This window comes from Neophocaena asiaeorientalis, unplaced genomic scaffold, assembly GCF_003031525.2.
Source record: "Neophocaena asiaeorientalis asiaeorientalis breed wild unplaced genomic scaffold, Neophocaena_asiaeorientalis_V1.1 scaffold30, whole genome shotgun sequence".
Classification (NCBI taxonomy): domain Eukaryota; kingdom Metazoa; phylum Chordata; class Mammalia; order Artiodactyla; family Phocoenidae; genus Neophocaena; species Neophocaena asiaeorientalis.
Window position 1 is genome coordinate 15,934,600 of NW_020174923.1, and position 24,471 is coordinate 15,959,070.

The 24,471-nt window shown below is 38.1% G+C and overlaps 1 protein-coding gene across 4 annotated transcripts in view; it reads left to right on the plus strand.

Moving 5' to 3' along the window:
• Positions 1-24,471, plus strand: part of KANSL1 (KAT8 regulatory NSL complex subunit 1) — a 165,173-nt gene that overhangs the window by 28,126 nt on the left and 112,576 nt on the right. For 2 of the 4 annotated variants that reach the window (XM_024760515.1, XM_024760518.1), the window contains exons 1-2: positions 1-39; positions 16,370-17,744. In XM_024760515.1, the coding sequence (XP_024616283.1) occupies positions 16,453-17,744 (1,292 nt within the window). In that variant the 5' untranslated portion in view covers positions 1-39; positions 16,370-16,452. The remainder of the gene's footprint in view (positions 40-16,369; positions 17,745-24,471) is intronic. The other 2 variants (XM_024760517.1, XM_024760516.1) reach the window with 1 other exon arrangement.

Below are 24,471 nucleotides of genomic sequence, written 5' to 3' on the forward strand. Positions count from 1 at the left end.
GGGGCTGAATCCGCCCGGGCAACGCTCTTCCATCACGTGGTAGGTGCTGCTGCTGCTGCTCCTCTCCTCCTCCCGCTGCCCTTTCTCCTTCTCCTCGCTCTCCCTGTGGCTCCCATTTCTCCCTCTCTTTGTTAGTTGTAACTAGAAAGGCAGGGCAGGGCAGGAAAAATCCCCGGAACTTTAAATGGCCTCTCCGGGCTTCCCCGCTGCGGGTCCGAGGCTGGGAGTCGCCCCAAGGGCGGGGGTGTGCGGGGGCCCTTCCCCACCAGCTGCCGCCTCGTTCGCCAGCTTTTCCTTTGGCGTTCTATTTAAAAATGCGGCCTTAAGAACACGATTTATTCCGGTTTAAAAAAAAAAAAACCCAAACAAACTCTTGCTCTCGCCTTGAACTTCTCTTGACTGCAAAAGGCCTTTCTCTGGCCGAAACACACATCTTGCGCGTTTCACGGTGTGTATCACAACTCTGATTGTTTAGTGAGATGGTTATTTGTTTCATTTATTTATTATTGTTGTTGCCTGTAAATTGAGGTCACTTACGTTTTCAGATCTAGTCTCCCTCAGGCGGACGTGTTTTTTTTTTTTTTTTTTTAAACTAAAGAGGAAGAGACATTTATTTGCTTTTAAGTGAGTTTGGGGGGCCTGTTTTCCGGCTGACTGTCTTTTGATTCTCAGCAAATAATTTGATTGTTTTCCATAGGATAAACAGCCTTACCCCCATGTTTTACTTAAAAATCCTTTTGTTTTCCGTTGTCGGGATCCCAGTGTGGTTTTTTTTGGAGAAACACGTTACTTAACTATTGCTTATTGATTGCCTCAGGGGAGAAGGGGTGACATGATGGCGCCACTTTAAATTGCTCTTTTTCCTTCTCCTCCGTTTTTCCCCCCTTTATTCTGGAGGTCACTGGAGCATTTTTCGTGACCTATTAATAAACTACTTGAGAATGTTAACAGTACAACTAATCGGGCTAGAGTTTGGTACCTTAAGGGTCGGGAGACCCGAATCCCGAGGTCCCCAAAGTTCCGAGAAATCTTCCTAGTCCTCCTGCCTCGCCTCCCTCCCCTCCATTCACAATCCTGGTGTTGCCATCTCCTTTGTCACGTGGCTAGCAATCATTGTGTTTTTTTGTTTGTTTTGGGGTGTGTGTTTATATTTTTAAATTGTAGCCCAGAAGAACTTCTCTCCTCCCCATTAGAGAGATCAAAACGTTTTAGTTTTTTTAGTTTTAAAATCGGAGAACATTTATAATAAACGATAAAATTACATAATCTTTGCCTTGCATAATCATGATATAGTTATAGGTTGTTACTGAACTTCGTTTCTAAAGCACTTTCAAGTATGGAAAGTAGAACATTGGAATATGTTTTCCATTTCTCAGAATAGTCTGTAGTATTTTCCCTGCTTTTTGGGACCTTTAAAGTAACCACTATTTACAAGGGCTTAAGTGGGTGTGTTTTCCCCTCCCCCTTCCACAGGCTATACTTAGTTCTTTTTGTAGCATACTGTCTGACCAGTTTAGAAATTTTCAGTTGTCTCCATGCCTGTCGTTTAAAACTATTTTTCTTCTCTCGCAACAACAGTGAACACTTTTGAGTAATAATTGTTTTCTACCTGAAGGTATTTCATTATGTTTCTGTTGCGTTTTTGATCCAGAGAATTTTTACTACTAATCCTATAGATTTAGAAGAATGTTTTTCTGTTATGTTTCTTCATATCAGTTTTCCCCATAGTTGGGTAAATTCCTATTTTATAAAATACCGAATACATTTCTGTGTTGTTTCTACAGAGCTTACTAACCGCGTTTCCAATTTGAAAAAAGATCTGTCGTGTGTTTAAAAAATTTCAGAAAGTCAATATGAAATATAGTGATTCTTGTGTGCATTGATTCGTTTCCTCTACCATGTATATTTTCAATGGTTTTGGGCCATTTTCTTTGCTAACAGTTACATCATGTCATGTGATATGTGCAGTGTGATGTGTAGTTCTAAAAATAAGGCAAGGTAAAAATGCTCATCTCTTGGGAATCTAAAAAATGTATTATAAATGTGGGATAACTATCCTCAGTCATGGAATTCTGATTTCGATTTCCGCTAGGTTTATCCTACAAAGTATGCATTCCTTTGACCTTTAGCATATTTGATGTATTTGTTAGTGAGCTCATGATTTGAGGTGGTCAGTTTTTTAATTTTCAAGTGTGTACCACTTGGAGGGAAACATAGATGTGACAAAGATTCTTAACATCTGTATTGTGGTAAAGATGATTGGTCTCTGATGACTGCCTTATTTAAGTATATGAAAAGTATTTTTGATTTACATCTGTAGACAGTTAAATATTGATAGAGCCTTGAGGTATGGTGGGGTTTTGGTCCTTTTATCTTTGTGAATCTACTTAAGTGAGATATTTAGAAGTGTTGCTGCATCTTTCTTGAAAGGCTTATTCAGAATTTTAGTGTTTGACTTTTGTGCTTTACCAAAGTGAGATGTTAAATCTTTGTATGATTTTCTTCCTGCCTACACACGTTATTCCTGTGGTTAAACCTGCAGAGCACACGTTGATTGTTAGGTGACTTATCATTATCCTGTTGAGGAAAATTCTGGAAGCTAGAAAATGAGTAAGCCTTAGTTCTCTTTTAACTTTTATCAAGGTGAGAAGAAAGGAAAATAACTGTTTTTTTCTTCTTCAAACACTGCCAGTACCTTTCCATTTCTAGTCATGCTACACTGTAACCAGTGTCTCTGCTACTCTGGATTTTATTGGATTGATCACAGATTTTAATTGTATTTTAAAGTGAGTAACAAGTTATAGATTTGTTTGATATAACCTGACTCATGTAATCTGTAAACATAGGGCCGTTGTGGTTGATGATGCTGATTTGAGAGGGTATTTTAGTATTGAGTGGTTCTAGTTAGGAACTTTTTTGAGTAAAGCTTAGTTACCTTGTTACAGTACTAGAAAAGCAATTTTAAAATGTGAAAAACCTTACTAATCCATGTTGGGTTTTCTAAATAATAGTCATTGAAAGTACTGTGTTTAAAGAATATTGCTTATTCCTCTTATCTTGAGTCATCTTCCTTGGGCGGGGGGTTTGGTAGGGGTTATTTTTTTCTTCTTGGCGAGGTCATTAGACACAGAAATTAAGTGATTTCCTTCCTGGAGAGAGAGAGACTTTTTTTAAAAAAATTAATTGGGGTTTTTTTGGTTTTTTTTTTTTTTAACCCCAAACATCTTTCCATCCCCTTGAGTTTGGAAAGGAGGAACTAGTGCAGACTTAAGTATGTGGTCTTTGGTTGATTGCCCCAGAGCAAATCTCATTATTGAGTGGTTTATTTAGAGTTTCAAAGCACCTTTTCTTTGCCCTCTTTCTCTATTTTAAGTAAGTTTCTGCCTTGATTGGTTAGATTGTTCTGGGTCTCAGGAAGCATATTTTACATTAGTGCCTTTTTACTTGATCACTTTATAAAAAAGTACAGGTGCAGGTGACTCAAATAAAATGGCCCCAAACACCTGGCCTTTTTACTGTGACAGTGCAGAGAGTACTTGGACCACATCCTTTCCCTAAAAAGGACTTTAGCTATTTCTTGGAAATCTATATTAAGTCTGGATTTTGAGCCTTCATGTTGCTTCTGAAGATGTATGTTTAAGTTATAGTTTCTATCATAATAAATTGCATATTAGCCTATGGGCATACCAAAAGCTGTGCAAAAATATTCCTGCTGGAGTGTGATAATTCATGACACAAAACAAGACACTTTCATCAGTACTTCCCATTCCCTGAAATGTGAGATCAAAACTCAGTGAACCGCAGTAATGCTTAGAAAAGACAATATGAATTTAAAAAGACAGATATTACACTGTGATAGAGGTCACCAATATTTGAAGGTCACAAGAAGAGATAAGAAAGAAAGTGGTGTCCTTGGGTGTCACTTGCAATTTGTGGAGAGAATTGTGGCTCATAGGAAAAGACCAGTATATATGATTGGGAGGGTCACTATTAATTAGTTCGGTTATCATTTGTTCCTGCATTATGCCCTGTGCCTGCCTTTTAGGATGTAGGGTAAAATGTATAGGAGAAAATAAACTGATAGGTATGATTTACCAAAAAGCTTGGCCTCCAAAAAGAACTGAAGTAGATGTTTTTTTTCTTTGTGTGTTAAGCTTTTCTTGTCTTTAATCAAACAAAAGTAAAAGCAAAAATGTAGGGTGTGAGGAAACCGACTTCAGAGTAGAGAGCACAGTTCATATTTATGAATGAAAAACAAACTTGGGTAGTCTGAAAGAAAAACTTAAGGATTGTATACGAAGATTTTAAACCATTATGTCAAAGAGAGGCCCTTCAAGGTAGATATCTTTTAAATTTTTGTTTATCTGTTGGGTAGTGGTCTCTGGCAACGGATAGCTGCTTAATAAATGTTACCTTCTGCAAGCCTTGCTTTTCTAAGATTTTAAACTAGCTCTATAAAATTGTAACATTTGAATGCCCTAGCCCACTAGGGAATTATTTAGCTATATATTTTATTGTTGTTGGCTGTAAACTTTCCTTTTTTTCCTCCAGTTCTAACTTTTTAAAAATACAGTTTCTCCCCAAGCTTTTGAGAGTGAGGAAATGTAAGGTGGAGGTAAATTCAGTGCAGTTTTATCTAAATGTTATCAAAAACTCTGGTTCTTGTTACTTGAACCAGGAATCCCAAATGAGATCTCACTCTGAATTTTAAGTACAGCAGATTCTGCCCTTGTTTGGAAAAAAGTTGCTTGAGTGGCATCAAACTTAATAAGAGTCCCTCAGCTTTTAATTTCTTTATATATGTATATATTTTTTCAATACATTTATTTACTTATTTTTGGCTGTGTTGGGTCTTCATTGCTGCGCGTGGGTTTCCTCTAGTTGCGGAGAAGCAGGGGCTACTCTTTGTTGTGGTGCGCTGGCTTCTCATTGCGGTGGCTTCTCTGGTTGTGGAGCATGGGCTCTAGGCACGCGGGCTTCAGTAGTTGTGGCTCACCGGCTCTAGAGTGCAGGCTCAGTAGTTGTGGCGTCCGGGCTTAGTTACTCCACGGTATGTGGGATCTTCCAGGACCAGGGATCCAACCCGTGTTCCCTGTATTGGCAGGCGGATTCTTGAGCACTGTGCCACCAGGGAAGTCCCTTAATTTCTTTTTAAAAAGGGAGCAGCTTAGGGTCAGACCTGCTTAAATTCAGTTGGAGGGGAAGTGTTCGGGAATAAAAAAGATGAATTACAATTTTGTTGTTAGGGCAGTAAACCAAAAATTGCTAAAAACTGGTATCTAGGCTTTCCCTGGCTATTTGGCCTTTGTGACTGCTTACTAGCACCTCCACTGGAGGGTATGATGAAGGGATAGAGGCGAAAAGCTAATTAGTTTAGCTTCTGATGTTTGCTAGCATTAGAGGCTTTGCAGAAAACTGGTCTGATAAGTTGAACTGTCAGGAAAGTTTCGTTAAACTGCTCATATATTGCCATGGAGAACTGAGGATGTTTGAAGACTTTAAGCATATTTCAGAAGATAATGGATTGCTGTTTTTTTGTAGTTAATCTTTAATTCAGTATTCTAAAGGGATAGGTTGATTCAGTGAGATCCCTCGACTTTGGTCAGGTACCCCCTCCTCATCCCCTACCCCCCCCAACCTAAGAAGAACTTGTTTGCTTTTGAATTGCTTGAACCCTTCAAGAAATCTTCGATTTTAGAATTGTTCAGAAATACTTGTATTATTAGAGTTTGCTAGGAAGAGATGAGATAAAAATACATTTTTCCTTCTTTGTTTTTTTTGTGAGGTAAACTGGTAGGAAACTTGAATGCAGTGATAGAATAGAAATAGGATAAACATGAATAAATATTTTGATATGTAGTTATCCTTCAAAACAATTTTATTTTTTTTTAAAATACAAACATGATCTTACCTGTTTCATAGAACTGTCTTCAGCAGAATTGTGCATATATTCTTATGTATCTGTGAGAATATTTCTGTTGGATAAGTTCCTAAAAGTGCAGTTACTAGGTAGAAGTCTGAGTAGTTGCATTTAAAATTTTGATAGGTATTGCCTTCAAAAGGCTTATGTAGCCAAATTTAGTAGTTTAAAAATAACTTTTAAAAAAAAAGTAACTTAAAAAGTTTGTCAGTCTGAGTGCATGTGCTTGGCAATGTAAATGACTGGAACTTGAGGTAGTTGAAGTCTGTCCTAGATTCTGTTGGTTCCTGCTTCTTTTTTAAAAAAATTATTTATTTTATTTATATTTATTTTTGGCTGTGTTGGGTCTTCGTTGCTGAGTGTGGACTTTGTCTAGTTGCAGCCAGTGGGGGCTACTCTTCCTTGTGGTGCGCGGGCTTCTCATTGCAGTGGCTTCTCTTGTTGCGGAGCGCAGGCTCTAGGTGCGTGGGCTTCAGTAGTTGTGGCACGCGGGCTCTAGAGCACAGGCTCAGTAGTTGTGGCACATGGCCTTAGTTGCTCCGCGGCATGTGGGATGTTTCCGGGCCAGGGACCGAACCTGTGTGCCCTGCATTGGCAGGCGGATTCTCAACCACTGAGCCACCAGGGAAGCCCCGTTCCTGCTTACTGTTAGATTGTTTTTTACCTTATGATCAGACACCCCCATTAACTTTATAATGAATCTCCATCTGATGCATTCAGCATAGACTACTCAGGTTAGCTAACATGTATTGGCCCACTCTCTGCCAGATGCAGTACTACATGTAAGGATAGAGATAAAACAAGCCATAACCTTCCTTTTAAGAAATATACAGTCGGGATTGGGGCGGGAGGGCGACAAAACTAGGTGTTTATGTTCCATTATGAGCTGTTGCCCAGGGTGTCATGGGAGTGCATATTAGACCCTAGAGTGGAAGAGACCTCTAACTTCACCTGGAATGAATGGGGAATAGTTTAAAGAGCATGTGATCTTGAGCTAAAACTTGAAAAGCAAAGGTGCCAAGGGTATGGAAGAATCTGGAACTATAAGATTCAGGTGGCTAAGGTGGGGACAGGTTGGAGATGAGGCTGAGTGTAAAAGGGGGGCAGATAAATGCTGTGTGGGAGTTTGGGTTCATCCTTACCCTAGAGTCACTGAAGGATTTTAAGCAGGAGCACAACATGGTTGGAGTTATGTTCCCTCTCTTCTTCCCTTTTTTCCTCCTGCTTTCTAGTAATCATTTTGGTAGTGGGCACGAGGTTGAAGGCTTGCTGAGACAGGAAGAAAGAACAGTTGGGAGATTACTACTGTCTGGATTACTGTAATACGTAAGAGGTTCTGAACTAAGGCAGTGGTATTAAGGATGCAATGAATGTACCTGTCATTCTATATTGAATCCTCCCTATTTAGCCTTCAGTATTCAGTCAGAATGTCATCTCTTTCTGAAGCCTTGCTTGATCCCTTCAGGAAAAACAGTGCTTTATCATCTGGGTTTACCTTCACACCTAATTTCTATCTTTTTATCTTTGGCATTGATGACACTGCTATAATTCTCGGTGTCTCCAGCATTAGACCATGAACTCCTATAGCCTTCCTATTATTCCTATCTGGTATTAGTATATGTTTAAGTATTAGTATATGTTTAAGTAAGATGTCTATGGCAGATGGCAAATCAGTGATTGGGATCGGGATTCATTCACATAGGGCATGTTGAGGGGCAGGAACTGGTTTTGGATTTGGTGTTGGGGGTAGGGGTGTTGGAAGTAGCTGTATGGGCGATACTGGACCCCCCTTATTCTTTAGGTTTCAACTTAGATGTTTTTGCCCCAGGAAGCCTTCTGTGACCCCACCCACTCTCAGCCTGTGTGAGGGTCCCCTAATGTCCCCCCAGGATTCCCTGATCACAGTGAGTGTCTGTCTTTACGTGGGGCTTTGAATGCTGTAGGCATTTTAATAAAATGTCTGTTGGAGATAATCAGTTGGTATTTCTCATTGACTTTCCCATAAAGACTAAAATTCAAAAACCTCATGTCTAGCAGTTAAGCTCCTTCCAGTTTAAACCTAGTCTTGTATGTAGTGGTAACACAACATTGTAATTCAACTATACTTCAATTAAAAAAAAAAAAAGAAAGCATGGGCCTTACAGTTAGAGATTTGAATCGGAATCCCGTCTCTGCAGCTTGGTAGTTGTGTGATCTTGGGCGTGTTACTTAACTTCTGAGCACCAGTTTCCTTATCTATAAAATGAGAATAGAGTACATACTCGTCTTATAATGTTATTGTGATGACTAAATGAGGATGTGTATGTAAAACATTTAGCACAGTGACTGATGCAGTAAAAGGTCAATTAATGTTAGTGAACATTAGAGCATTTAGTAAATGTTAGTGAACGTTAGAGCAATCATAATCTGTTCTCCAGCCAGAGCTGTGATTCCCTTAGTAATTATAAAACCTAAGAAGCCCTGCCCTGTTGGCATAGAAAGTGTTAGGGACTGGGGTGGTGAGGTCCACATTATTTCTTTGCTTTATAATAAAAATTTTGCTGCCCACTCCCTGTTGTATTTCATAACAAATCCACATTTGTAAAAGAAATACAAAAAAAAAAAACTTCCCAGTGTGTTCCATAATGTAGCTTTTGATACTTCATCACAAAGCACTGCATAGCTGCTTTTTCCCTCTCTTTCTTGAGAAGCTGCACATGTACCACTTGGTTTATCCAAGTTCTGTGGATCATCTCCGAAATCCTTCCCTATTATTTTGATTGTGTCAGGTTTTTTTTTTTTTTTTTTTTTTTTTTTTTTTTGGGGGTACGCAGGCCTCTCACTGTCGCGGCCTCTCCCGTTGTGAAGCACAGGCTTCGGACGCGCAGGTCCAGCGGCCATGGCTCACGGACCCAGCCGCTCCGCGGCATGTGGGATCTTCCCGGACCGGGGCACGAACCCGCGTCCCCTGCATCGGCAGGCGGACGCGCAATCACTGCGCCACCAGGGAAGCCCGTGTCAGTTTCTTGATTAGAATGTCCTCATCTTTCTCTGCTTAGCACAATCTTATACGTGAAAGCCTACCTCTAGGTCTTTTTTGACTACTCTAGCCCTGTCAGTAAGTACTCACAATGCTTACTATGTACCAAGCCCTAACTAGATAAAGTTAGTGAGCATGCAAAGAGGGATGTTAAGGAACTTCCCCTGTCTCGGAAATAGAATAAATTAATATTAATAAATTGACAACTAGGGAACATTCAGATGATTTTAATTGAGTGATGACTTTAAGTGCGTTGTACAATTTAAGCAGGAAGAAAGTGATGTGAATCTGAATAGTCTGGAAAAGTTGTTGTGGAGATGCTGTGTTTTGAAGGATTAAGTTTTGGGCTTAAAGGGTAGAAGGACCTTCCAGGTAGAGGCAGCAGCATAGGCAAAGATTATGGAGTTGAATCTGGGGGCAGGGAGTTCTAGGTCTAAGCCAACTGATGCACTTGCTTTGATATTGTTTTAAGTTTCATCTCAGAGAATTTGGACTCATGAGAAAGGTACTAGGAGTTATTCTAGAGTAGAGAAGAGAGGCGATAAAAAGAATGGGTTATGGAATGGATTAGAGGACTGAGGCATCAGTCAGGAAGCTGTTAGGATAATTTAGATGTGAGCTCATGCAGACGCGGGCTGGGTTTGGGTTGGCACTGTTAGGAAAGGAGAGGATACCCCAAAACTGAACAGCCCCCCCTGCCACCTGTACAGCTTTATGAGAAATAAATGAGAGATTTTTATCATAAAGGAGCTGAAATTATGAAGGAAAAGACAGCCTTCTCTCTTTTCTTAAGAGCCTTTACCTTTTCGGTCTATGTCACTGATTTGGCCCTTCTGCAGACTTTAGGCCCTTCCAAAGCCTGGAGGAGACTTCGACCATTCCACTGTGGTGAACACCTTGGTTGAGATTCTTGTTGCATCCTATCTGGATTATTGCAGTAGCTTCTTCATTGGTCTTTGACTTTTTACTTTCTTTTAATCTGTCTTACCCAACTGGTCTCTCTGAAGCACAGTTCTCATGTGTCACTCGCCATCTGAAAAACCTTTAATGACTTTCTGCTGCCTTTAAGTCTGAGTAAAGGCTGGCTATTGAAGGTTGTCCGTTAATGATCTGGCTTCAAACTTCCTTTTCACCTTTTTCTATAGTGTTTTCTCTGTTACAATATGCTTTATATTTCAAGCAAATTGATTATTTCTTTCAACCTCCAGGATATCCTATGTTTTCCCACAGTTTTGCCTTTTCCCGTGCCTTTTCCTCTCACTAGAATGCCACATTACCCTTCTTTTACCCCAGCCTTCTACATAATGAAATTTTAGCTAATTTTCAGGTTTCAGCTGAAATTTTGATAACTTCACAGATACTTCCCTAACCATCCTTCCTCTGCCTATTTCTTTCTTTGTTTTGTGTAGAGTAATGAGGTGATGGTGGGAAGAGGTTAGTAGAAGCCACATTATGGGCAAGCTTCTTGTCCCCCATTTGATTTTTGCTTCTGTTTTCAGTGAAAGTGCGGTTGTTGGCCACCCAAATGGCCAAACACTTCCCTTTGGGTCCCGGCAGCTTATCAACATTTTTGCAAGGTGGATGCTGCCAGTTTATTCTTGTGTAACTGGAGTCCTGTCTTGGGAATTTACAAGGAATAAGGCGTGGTTCTCACTGGCAGGTGTGGAGTTAGTTTTGACTTGCACTATTTGAAGCAGCCAGATATGTGTGCTTTCTGGAAATCTGTATATACAGAAATATATATATATATATATGTACAGACATCTGTAGCTATAGAGATAATCTATCTCTAGACAGTGGTTCTCAATTGGGGGTTGTGATTTTGCCCCCTGGGAGACATTTGTCATTTCTGGAGGCATTTTTCGTTGTCATAATTTATAGGAGAGGAGAGTGCTGCTGGCATCTGGTGCGTGTAGAGGCCAGGGATGTTGCTAAACCACCTGCGGTGCACAGGAGAGATCCCCTTTCTCCACAACGAAAAATAATTTGGCACAAGTCAGTAGTGCTGATGTTGAGGAGCTCTGTCCTAGGGGTGTACTTCGGCTTCCCAGTGCTGCTTGTGTTAGGTGGAAGTTTGTTCTTGAATCTGTATTGCAGTTTATAATAATAGAATCATAAGCACAGGAAGGGACCCTAGAGGTCACATATTTGGACTTTATTCTAACTTGTATCCCTCAGAACAGTGTTCTGCAAGATATTGATAGGTGTAATGGAAAAAAGATGTTTATTTGTTAAAGCTGCAAATATTTGAGTATTCAGTATAATGAAGTGTGTTGTGAATCTTCATCAAGGAAGTTTCTCCTAAATGTGTTTGCCTGCTGAACCCATTTGACATCTTCCAGTCTCCAAAATGCTTCCTTGGAACTGGGAGGGAAACTGTTATTACCTAGCCCAAACTTTTATAGCCTTTTAAAGGACTTTGATAAGATAGCCCTTGTTTTTGTCTCTTCAAGCTTACTGCTGAATCTTAATTTATGTCAGTGACAGCAGGTACATTAGCTCCATCGTTTTTTTTTTTTTTGTCAGATTGTGGTTTATTAGATGAACTAAAAAGTTGGAATATTTTAGGTTCCTTTATTCTGAATGTACCATATAACTTTACTATCTGTCCCCACCAGTGAATTGGAAATTATAATCCCAGCCCGAAACCTACCACCCAGGTTGTTATGAGGATTAGTAAGTAATTATAGCTTTTAATGCTTTGTATTCTTTGGAGAAAGGTGATTTATCATAAACTGTTTTTGTAAAACTGCTTAAGTCTGACAGTTTTTCTCTGCTCTGAATTGTTGAGTAGTGATGTTTTTTGGGATTCAGGTGGGATGGGAATCGTTTCAATCAACATTTTGCTCATTATGTTAAATTTAAGAAAGTTATTGTGATATTTTGCCTTATTCACATTTTTTGGATCTTTAAGAATTTGCATTATTTTTGCTTGCTTCCCTTTTATTATATAAGCAATACATGTTTATGGTGGAAACATTACATAAGCCAGAAAATAAAAGACAAAAGAATCGTATCACCTACTTTTTAAAAGAGAAATGAGGTCATAGTATGTGTTTTATTTTTTAACACCTCTTTTTTTTCATCTCACATTTTTTCATTTCAGTAATATTTGCTTTTTGTGTATAGGTTATAATAACAATGCAAATAATGGGTGCTTGTGCCAGGCACTAGGTTAAGTAATTGAAAGTATTTTGTTTAATCATCACAGCAGCCTTCTGAGGTCAACTCTGTTTCTTGCAGATGAGGAAATTGAGGGAACAGAATAGTTAAATAATTTAAATACAGGTGGAGCCAGGATGTGAACCTGGACCGGCTCCCCTTATCTGTGACTGTCTTTGGGAGTAATATTGCATCTCAGCACAGCGTTTCAAGTCAATGAAGGGAGAGGGGTGTAGTTTTTAATATATATATTTTAACAGCAGTTTTGGTGTAGACAGATAAAGATTTAGGAATTAGGAAGGGAATTTCTTCTGAAGACTTCACTTTTCCCCTTCCCTATTTATTGAGACAATTGTTTTAGTAACTACTCTTTGCAATGCATCCTATGGGGATATTGAGACCAGGGACGGAGTGTAAGCAAAATAAATTCACTTTTGAGGTGTATGTGATTAATGTCAAGTTCTCGGACTGCTTGCAGAGGGTCAGAGAAATCTTGAAAGAGATGGGATTTGAGTCAGCAGGTTTTTCTTTAAGTTGTGAATTTTTAAGAACTGAATAATTCTGAAATAACTTTGGTATGTTTACTGCTTAAGTACCTCTGTGGTGTGATGTTAATTACACCCCTCTTTTTAGGAGAACTGTGTGAACATGAGTTTTCCTCAGTAAGTTTTGTGGAAGCTGTGTAACATCTGTGCCCTTGCTTGAGTCCCCAGAGGGAGGCTGTTTCCTGCTATTTCTGAGACTTAACTGTAGTGCTTTGGGGTAGTAGGCTACATCTACTCTCATATGCTGTATTAATCATCTGGCACTGCTAATGTGCCTCCTTGCGTTGTCAGTATCAACTGTATATTGATATCAGTTCGAAAGAGGAGATTGAGTTGGTGGGAAAGATCAGATAGTGATTTTTGTTTATGGGAGAAAATGCCTTTTATAAAATTGACTTAAGGTATTTTGAATAAACAACTTACATTGGTTCATCTGTCAATTCAGCCAGTGTAACATAACTATTTTTTATTACATTAGGAATTATTTTTAAATTTAAAATCAGAAATAGGAAAAGTGGACATAGAACAGTTAGTCACACAGAATGCCATATGCTAGAAAGTCCATGAGGATAAAACTCTGTAATCCCCAGAAGATCTAGTTTAATGAATATAGGATGTTTGTTAAAGTTATTATAAGCTTAGAGTGAGAAAATTTTGGCAATTACATAGAGCACTAGTCAAATTTGACCTATAAGTGTATTGGTATTTGTACGGATGTTAATCATTTACTTAAATATTGCGATACTAACGATTTGAATTGCCATACTATGAAGAATCTTAGTGTAGTACTACAGGGCTTACCATCCTATGTTGATTGTTATCTAAAGATAAAATGTTTGACCAAATTGGAAGTTGCTGTCATTTTTTTTTTTTTTTTGAGGGAGGAGGAGGTTGCGTTTAGTTCAGTGATTCATAAACTTTTTGGTCCCAAGGCCTCTTTTCACTTTTAAAAAATGTTGAAAACCACAGAGAACTTTTATGGGTTATTATCAGTAGTTGATTAGAAACTTCGAGAAATTCAAGGAGTAATTACTTACGGGGAATTCCCTGGTGGTCCAGTGGGTAGGACTCCGCGCTTTTACTGCCGAGGGCGCAGGTTCAATCCCTGGTTGGGGAACTAAGATCCCACAAACCACGCAGCGTGGCCAAATTTAAAAAAAAATTATTTACGAATTCATTTAAAAATAACAAACCTATTACATATTATGAAAATAACTTTTTACCAGAACAAAAAGATATTAAGTGTGAATAGCATTATTTTCCATTTTTGCAAATCTTCCTAATGTCTGGCTTAATAGAAAACAGCTGGGTTCTCCTATCTGCTTCTGCATTCATTCTACTGTGATATGTTGTTTTGGAATTATATAAAGAAAATCTGACCTTGTACAGATGTGTAGTTTGGAAAAGAGAGGAGTATTTAAATAGCCTTTTAAAGTGTGGCTATCCTTTGACACTGTACTCAAACTTGACAAGTAGTAGTTTCATTAAGGTTAGCTACACTGTGGAATCTAAAGCTGTTTCAGTGAGTTTTTCATACTCTGTCACATTAATCCGTTGGCTTGTCTTGCACTTACTTTACCCATGCACTCGTTTCTAACGATCTTGGTCATTTGGTCATTCACTGAGTTATGCAGATCTTCCCAAGGTTGACACATTTCATTATGTGGTATCAAATTCTCATTCACTAATATCAGCAGTAGTCTACTTAATCAAGACTTCAGTATTGGGGAAATGTTCAAGCTCATGGTGGTGGATACACGTTTTCAAAATACTTATTTTTGCTTGAAAACTCAGATTTTCTCATTGGCAACAAACATCATCATTGGATTTCCTTGAAGTGACAGGTTCACTTTGTTCATTTTCAACAAAATGTCTGCTAACTATTCAAGTCTGAATAATCATAGTTTGTCAGTTGTTCTGCCAAGTAAAAATAGTGTTCCGTGAAGGGAAGCTTCTAGTTCAGCTTGTAACTCAGTTGTACTAGTGCTTTTTCTCAGATTTCTTAAAGCAGCAGAAGTGCTTTATGCCTATTTTCCCTTTCATTGCACAGAATATTTGTATACCTATACACACACACACACACACACACACACACACACTGAAGACTCGAGTGGAGATTTTATAAAGTTCATTATTTTCATATTTCACCAAGGACATCAAAGGTCAGTGGTACTAACCTATTTATTTATTTATTTTTAAATGCATAGAGAATACAGTGACCAGTGGTTATTAGTAGTTTGGTGCCTTTGCCCTGAATTGTGCAAAGGTACCAGTAGTTTTGCTCAGACTTGTTTTTGCACCTTTACTGCGAATGTCAGCACTATGAAAAAAGGCAAATAACGTTTAATATTATTACGAAAATGCTTTGATCTTGTGGACCTCTGAAATGGTCTTCGAGTTCTCAAGAAGTCCATAGGCCACACTTTAGGAACAGCTGGCTTAGTTCTTTGCATAGATTTCCTTTTACTCAGACCAGATAAATCAAAGGGGATAAAGGAGTGGCATATGGCTGAGGTTTTTAGCTTGGGTTACTAAATGAAAGCAATACCATTACCTGAGATAATAGAAATGGGTAAGGAGTAAAAAGAAAGTCAGTTTTGAGTTTCAGGGGGCTTGAGGAACATAGAGGTGGGGATGTTGATTAGTGCAGCTGAGCATGCTTTTCTGAGCGCTAGGAGGCCTTACCATGTTGCTGTAGTGGTGGTTGCCAAGGAAGTGAGTTGAGAGAGAAGAGGGCAGAAGAATGGACCTTGTTGTCAAGGATGTCTGGAAAGGAGAATTTCAAGAAGAGTGGGGTGGTCAGCACTACCTAAGGCTTCAGAGAAGTCAGATAGAATGCGGACTGAGGCTTGAGCATTGGATTTGATAATGAGATTACTGGTGACCTTTGCCAGAGCAGTAGGAGTACAAGCCAGATTATAGAAGAGTGAGAAGTGCAGAGGCAGCTATTTATAACTTTTTTTTTTTTTTTTTTTTTTGTAGGCTTAGCGGCCATGGCTCACGGGCCCAGCTGCCCCGCGGCATGTGGGATCCTCCTGGACCGGGGCACGAACCCGTGTCCCCTGCATCGGCAGGCGGACTCTCAACCACTGCACCACCAGGAAAGCCCTATAACTATTTTTTCAAGAAGTTTTCGGGTAAAGGAAAGAGACACATCAGTTGGGCAGTTAATTTGAGAGGTGGGCCGTACTGAGGACAGCAAAAGAAAAGAAAATTGATGAAGTAAACTGGTAACACAGGTGTGATACAATTAAGCTTTTAGTATGATCTGTCTTGCAGAGAAGTGGGAAGCTGACGAACATTGGATCCTTTGGCCAGAAAAATGTACAGACCTGTGACAATTGGCATAGAAACTTTGGTAGGGATGAGGAGTTCCTTACTAATTCTTTTCTGTTTAATTCCTGGGTGCTTAGTTTGATACATTTGCTTTAAATTCACTAATTTCAAGAAGTTTTAAAGATATTTTTTAGATGCAGATGATTTAACTTTAACAGTCTGTGGCTACTTTCAATTTACGGTAACAAGTGACAAAAAAGGATGGAATTCTTTCTCTTGTGCAGGGATTGTGGCCCTGCCCCAACACATCTCCCCTTTTGGTTTGAGTGTTTTTCTTCTGGAGGCAGAGTTTGGTTAACAGCCTCAAGTAATGTTTGTATTAAAAACATGTGTGTTGTTTTCTAACGTGCTTGTATTTATAACTTCCTTTTCTTCTTTCTCTTCTAGTCTGTTCTCTGGGGAGGCGGTAAGGGGCTGTGGAGCTGGCCTCGGCACCGGGAGAGGCTGGACTTCCTGTCTCTCTGTGCTGAATGGCTGCGATGGCGCCCGCTCTCACTGACGCAGCAGCTGAAGCACACCATATCCGGTTCAAACTGGCTCCCCCATCCTCCACTTTGTCCCCTGGCAGTGCCGAAAATAACGGCAACGCCAACATCCTTATTGCTGCCAACGGAACCAAAAGAAAAGCCATTGCTGCAGAGGACCCCAGTCTAGACTTCCGAAATAATCCTAACAAGGAAGACTTGGGAAAGCTGCAACCACTGGTGGCATCTTATCTTTGCTCCGATGTAACATCTGTTCCCTCAAAGGAATCGTTGAAATTGCAAGGTGTCTTCAGCAAGCAGACAGTACTTAAATCTCATCCTCTCTTATCTCAGTCCTATGAACTCCGAGCTGAGCTGTTGGGGAGACAGCCAGTTTTGGAGTTTTCCTTAGAAAATCTTAGAACCATGAATACAAGTGGTCAGACAGCTCTGCCACAAGCACCTGTAAATGGGTTGGCGAAGAAATTGACTAAAAGTTCAACACATTCTGATCACGACAATTCCAGTCCCCTTAATGGGGGAAAACGAGCTCTCACGTCATCTTCTCTTCAGGGGGGTGAAGTGGTGGCATCTGAATCTGGGGACTTGAAAGGGGGTATGACCAATTGCACTCTTCCACATAGAAGCCTTGATGTAGAACACACAACGATATTTAGCAATAATAGCACTGCAAACAAATCTTCTGTAAATTCCATGGAACAGCCGCCGGCGCTTCAAGGAAGCAGTAGGTTATCACCTGACACAGACACCAGTTCTAACTTGGGGGGTGTCAAATTAGAGGGTAAAAAGTCTCCCCTGTCTTCCATTCTTTTCAGTGCTTTAGATTCCGGCACAAGGATAACAGCTTTACTACGGCGGCAGGCTGATATTGAGAGCCGTGCCCGCAGGTTACAGAAGCGCTTACAGGTTGTGCAAGCCAAGCAGGTGGAGAGGCATATACAGCATCAGCTGGGTGGATTTTTAGAGAAAACCTTGAGCAAACTGCCAAACTTGGAATCCTTGAAGCCCCGGAACCAGTTGATGCTAACTCGAAAGGCTGAAGCTGCATTGAGAAAAGCTGCCAGTGAGACCGCCACTTCAGAGGGACTTAGCAACTTCCTGAAAAGTGATTCGATTTCAGAAGAATTGGACAAATTTACAGCCAGCGGCATAGCTAACTTGAGGTGCAGTGAACGAGCATTTGATTCAGACGTCACTGACAGTAGTTCAGGGGGAGAATCTGATATTGAAGAAGAAGAACTGACCAGAGCTGATCCTGAGCAGCGCCACTTACCCCTGTGAGTAGAATCATGCATAATGTCATTTTTGGGAAATGTTTGGACAAGAGAGAAAGAGTTGGTGAATTCCCATCACAGGAAGAATGGGCTTCTTTGTATATTGGTGCCTAGATTTCTTTCGTTTTTCTTTTTCCTAATTTTAGGTAGGTGGTTGCATGTATACCTGCTAGTGAAGGAAATGGAAGGTATATTTGGTACAGCATTTGTGTTGCTGTAGGGTAAAAGCTGTTAATTTCCCATTGAAATCTTACTAAGAAAAAACTGGAAGGCTTCCAATTTGTAAAAGTGTACCCATCCTTTCAGAGTGAATAATTAGATTTCTTTTGAAACTATGTGTAGGATATTTTTGTAAGTTTATAAGGCTTGACTTCACATTTTGTTGTTTCTAGTAAGTGGGGCCAAAAGTTTAGTTGACCTAGTTAAGTTCACTGGAATTTATAGTTGCTTCTAATTGAGCTTTCAGCAGAGAATGTACCCAGTCTTTAATTTTAACACTTGAGATTTCCGTATGTTTTAAGGACTAATAATCAGAAAATGCTTCAGAATATTTTGTAGGTTGCCTCCAAGCACAGTCTGCTTTCACAACCTCATTCTCTCCCTAAAAGAAACCATCTTTATCAGATTTGGATTTTATTTTCTCTCAGTTAAGTAAAATGTATTGACATATTTGTGATAAATTTGTACTGGATTTTCAAAATCTGTTGGTTTGAGGAAAATTATTCATAAGCTTTGTGTGGCACTTTAGGTGGACCTGGTTGAGCCAGAGGTGCTTTACTGTTGTTCTTCCCTCCTGACCCTGCATTCTGCTCCTGACAGATAAGGAAGTAAAATATATCTCCTTAAAGATAGATCAATGTACATTTATCGAGACTTATGAGAGAGTAAACAGAGTAGTTGGAAAAGAAGGGCAGGGGAGTTGACTAGTAGATCCTCTTTCATTTCCTTTTTGGGTAGGGATGTTGTAAAGGTTGGATTACTAGAGAAGGCTGAAATAGGTGGATATGTTGGAATAATTGGCTTTCCCTTGCATGAAATAAAAAGGTGACTAAGCTTTTCACTGGAGAATTTGTTGAGACAGCTATGTTTTTAAGCATAAGTAAATTTCCTTTTTTTTTTTTCAGTTTTGTTTGTGTTATTCACATGGATAACACTGTATCTGAGTATGAAATTTTGGTTTGTGTTTCTATTTTGAGTGAAAAAATCTGGATAATTTTGCTGTATTTTTTCCTCATAGCCCAAGTTCCATTACCATTTGTTAGTTTACTGTGCTCAAGAGTCCATTTCTATATTCAGGTCTAAAGCAAATAAATTTCAGAGCCTTGCTACTGCTGTAACATAGTTACCGTTCCTTAAATGGATTAGTAGCTTAAATCAGCTTGCCAGTATTTGTGGCATTATCCCCACTGACTTTGCTGCGTAAACCACTGTTTTAAGAAATCTTGGTTAACAGTTGAATATTTTGTGTTTAAAAGTAATTTTGTGTAACATACTTTAGTTGAAACATTTTAAGTTTCCTGTACTTATTTTGTGTATTTGATGAAGAAAAACACCTAGACTCTATAAGCGTAATCTTTTCAGGATACATTGTATTGGAAACATTTCTGAGTTTTGGTAATGTTGGGGGTAACTGTTCCAACCCAGTGAAATCAGAATACCTAAGAGAGAACTTTTTTTATTTCATGGGGTAAGTCTAGTGATTTGAAAAGACCTCGTAGTCCATTTCACTTCGTTTCACTTCTTCTCACATAATAGTTTGTTGATTGATAGGGTGTGAATTATAAGGACAACTGAGGGATCATTTTAGGAAACTTTTTGGGATCAGTTTAATCCTCTTACAATGAAATCAACTAAATAATGCTTTAAAAAGTTGAGTTTCCATGCTTCAGATCATATTAAAGTAAGGACAATTTGGACACTAAAAGTACTGTCAAATAAATGTACTTTTTGCACATTATGATATATATGAATTTATTGACAAATTAAAACCACCAATAAAGTGTAAATACTTGTTAAGTTCTTGTTAAGCAAGGTTACCCGATTGACTCCTAAGGCTAGTATTTAGCCAGGTGTTTGTTGACCTTCTGAGTATTTTAAAGATTTTCAGCAATTGGCCAGTGAGAGTGGACGCATTGCTTTGATTAAAAAAGAAAAAAACCCGGGAGGTTCTTTGGATGCTGAGAAGCCTTTTCTTTGTGATTTAATAGTCCCTCCCAAATCTTATAACCAGATTTATAATTCTTGAGTCCTGGAATAAGAAGTTAGTTAACTCTTCAGGAGCTTGACCCAGCTGGTGAATTTCAACTTTTTACCTCTTAGAGTAGCCTGTCTAGTATTTCACTCCTTTGCTGAAGTACTGTCAGAGATAAAAGTCAGTAGATTTAGTCTGAGCAGCCATAATGAAAATATTTAGTAGAGAAGACTGTTGAAATGAATTGTTTTTAAATGATGTTGCTTAAATTACAAGTGGATGGTTCTCTGAAAATTACAAGCTTTCACCAAGAATTCATGTGTGTTTTTCCTTATTTCCTATGTTCCGAGAGGAATATCAGTGATTCATTGTAAATCCTAGGCACATGCTAGCAGTAGCAGAATGATTGGTTTTATATGTTGTTGAGAATTGTGTGTTTATCATTTTACAGTTAGTAAATTCTAATATTGCTGGATGAGACATGTTTAGAGAAGTTCTTTCCTTTTCCTTGTTTTTTTTTTTTTGGTTAACTGATTTTATGTTTAATTTAAAACATAAAAGTTCTTTTTGGAAAATCATCCAAAAATGTTATATTTGTATGTCTTCCTGTCTTGGTACATGTAACTACTACTTTGGAAAATCTGCACTACATTGAGTTTGACCTATATCGTTGTTTAGTAACATCACTGTGGAATGAGCAGGAATTTAAACATCATCTTAAAAATTTTTTTTTTATTTGAAGTATAAATACTTTGATTTACAATGTTTTGTTAGTTTCTGGTTAACACCAAAGTGATTCAGTTATACATATATCTACGTATATTCTTTTTCATATATTTTTCCATATGGTTTATTACAGGGTATTGAATATAGTTCGCTGTGCTATACAGTAGGATCTTGTTTATCTATTTTATATATAGTAGTTTGTATCTGCTAATTGCAAACTCCTAATTTATCCCTCCCCCACCCCCTTTCCCCTTTGGTAATCATAAGTTTGTTTTCTATGCCTGTGAGTCTGTTTCTGTTTCATAAATAAGTTCATTTGGGTCATGTTTTAGATTCCACATGTAAGTGGTATCATATGGTATTTGTCTTTTTCTGATTTACTTAGTATGGTAATCTCTAGGTCCATCCATGTTGCTGCAGATGGCATTTCATTCTCTTTTTTTTTGGCTTTTTTTTTTTTTGAAAATAAATGTACTTTTTGCACATTATGATATATATGAATTTATTGACAAATTAAAACCACCAATAAAGTGTAAATACTTGTTAAGTTCTTGTTAAGCAAGGTTACCCGATTGACTCCTAAGGCTAGTATTTAGCCAGGTGTTTGTTGACCTTCTGAGTATTTTAAAGATTTTCAGCAATTGGCCAGTGAGAGTGGACGCATTGCTTTGATTAAAAAAGAAAAAAACCCGGGAGGTTCTTTGGATGCTGAGAAGCCTTTTCTTTGTGATTTAATAGTCCCTCCCAAATCTTATAACCAGATTTATAATTCTTGAGTCCTGGAATAAGAAGTTAGTTAACTCTTCAGGAGCTTGACCCAGCTGGTGAATTTCAACTTTTTACCTCTTAGAGTAGCCTGTCTAGTATTTCACTCCTTTGCTGAAGTACTGTCAGAGATAAAAGTCAGTAGATTTAGTCTGAGCAGCCATAATGAAAATATTTAGTAGAGAAGACTGTTGAAATGAATTGTTTTTAAATGATGTTGCTTAAATTACAAGTGGATGGTTCTCTGAAAATTACAAGCTTTCACCAAGAATTCATGTGTGTTTTTCCTTATTTCCTATGTTCCGAGAGGAATATCAGTGATTCATTGTAAATCCTAGGCACATGCTAGCAGTAGCAGAATGATTGGTTTTATATGTTGTTGAGAATTGTGTGTTTATCATTTTACAGTTAGTAAATTCTAATATTGCTGGATGAGACATGTTTAGAGAAGTTCTTTCCTTTTCCTTGTTTTTTTTTTTTTGGTTAACTGATTTTATGTTTAATTTAAAACATAAAAGTTCTTTTTGGAAAATCATCCAAAAATGTTATATTTGTATGTCTTCCTGTCTTGGTACATGTAACTACTACTTTGGAAAATCTGCACTACATTGAGTTTGACCTATATCGTTGTTTAGTAACATCACTGTGGAATGAGCAGGAATTTAAACATCATCTTAAAAATTTTTTTTTTATTTGAAGTATAAATACTTTGATTTACAATGTTTTGTTAGTTTCTGGTTAACACCAAAGTGATTCAGTTATACATATATCTACGTATATTCTTTTTCATATATTTTTCCATATGGTTTATTACAGGGTATTGAATATAGTTCGCTGTGCTATACAGTAGGATCTTGTTTATCTATTTTATATATAGTAGTTTGTATCTGCTAATTGCAAACTCCTAATTTATCCCTCCCCCACCCCCTTTCCCCTTTGGTAATCATAAGTTTGTTTTCTATGCCTGTGAGTCTGTTTCTGTTTCATAAATAAGTTCATTTGGGTCATGTTTTAGATTCCACATGTAAGTGGTATCATATGGTATTTGTCTTTTTCTGATTTACTTAGTATGGTAATCTCTAGGTCCATCCATGTTGCTGCAGATGGCATTTCATTCTCTTTTTTTTTGGCTTTTTTTTTTTTTGATTGGAGTGTAGTTGCTTTACGATATTGTGTTAGTTTATACTGTACAGCAGAGTGAATCAGCTTTACGTATAGGTATATCCTCTCTTGGATTTCCTTCTCATTTAGGTCACCAGAGAGCATTGAGTAGAGTTCCCTGTGCTATACCATTTTTAAAAACGTCATCGTCTTGATCGAGGGACTAGAAAGGAAGCTGTATGTTTCAATAAATACCTCAGTGTTTAATTCTTAATTGTGGAAGTAGGAATAGAAGCATTTATTGGTAGTTATCTCGTGTTTATAACAAGAACTGTTGAGTGTGTGCTTGTGCGCCCACACTCTCTTCTTCGCTTTAGTTTTTCTTTGTATTCCTCCTTCTCATTTCTAAGAGTTTTGTTCTTCTATTTTGTTAGGAATTCCTGGACCTATACCTAGTTTTGCTGAATTTAGTTTTCATTTTCTTACCCTTGTGCTTGTAAACTTTTATAGTAAGTACCTGTAAAGAAAAAATCCTTTTCCAGATATTCTCTTAAATGTATTCTTAGATCATCAGTGTTCTGAGTACCTGGATAGTTTGTAGACCTCTTTTCCCTTAAAAACCAAAAACCAAAAAACTCTGTAAACTGTTACCATAGGCTTATCTTGAAGGTTAGAATAAAAATAATTCCATAAAACATTTTGTTAGTGACTACAGAAATATATGTTGTTTTATATGTAAAATACATCTTTATGTTACACAATGCCTTCTTTATAAGGACTTCAGGGCAAAGATATGCAACCAAGAATAATTGTATTTTTTCCTAAGCTTTTAAGTCTGTTTTTATTACCTGCCTGTTATAATTTGTGTTGTTCACTAGGTCTCCATTTTCCTGTTGGCTTTTTGGAAGTTTAGAGCCAAATTTGTAGGACTTATTGTTGTACTTGTTTTTTAAGCCTCATTCTTGGCTTCGTTTTGTTCTCCCTGTTCTTGTTTTATTTTCATGTTTTTATTTTTTAAAATTTATTCTAACCTATGTTTTATTTGTCTGATAGCCTCCTGAAGTCTGTTCCAGATCAAGGTTGAGTAAAAATAAACTAGATGCTCAGTTTAGTGACACTAAAGAAGTTATTTGAATTTTGATTGTCTTGATTGCGGTGACTTTTCTATGTTTCTGGGGAATTTCACCCTTTTGGAGTTGTTCATGAAGACTTCAGGGTATAATGAATGACTAGTGTGTTTGTTGATTTTGCTTTTTAGTTACTGTGGAAGGTTTTGTGTTATAGCTTGTACTTGAATTTATTAAGTATTCACAGATGATGTTGCCAAAGGTGGCAGTCTACTTGATTTGTCCTTATTTTCCTATTCCTTGTCCTTTCACAGAATGATGGGGTGAGAGGTCTGTCAGCTGGAAACCTAACATCTAACCCTTCTTTGCTACAGACTAGCTATAGGGCTAATCATGTAACCACTTTTTCTAATATAAATGAGGAAATTGATCTCTAGGGCTTAAACTACTTTGAATTGTGACAGCTCTGTCTTTAACATTGATGGAGCTATTCTCAGCACCATTTTTTTGCATTTGGGGAGTCTGAGGCAAAGTTCCCTGTAAGTCACTGGTGTACCTCGAAACAAAATGGCTTTCTTGACTTGTGACTTAGAGCTTTGATTCTTTTACTACCTTAGGTCCCCTTTCCGCCCCATAATCCATTAAAATGATTATTGTGGATCTTACTGGGTGTATTACATATATGGGAATAATTCCATCATGTTCTTAGAGAAGTTACTTCAGAGCTGAGTAGACTTTCACTTGTCAGACACCTTGTTCTAATTTAATCTAATCATCTTTGATTATGTTTTTTTTTCTTTTTATGCTAGCCTGCATATGACATCCAGTGACAGAAATATGAGCTTCTGTATTTTCTCCGTCTTCTCCCCCCCCCCCCCCC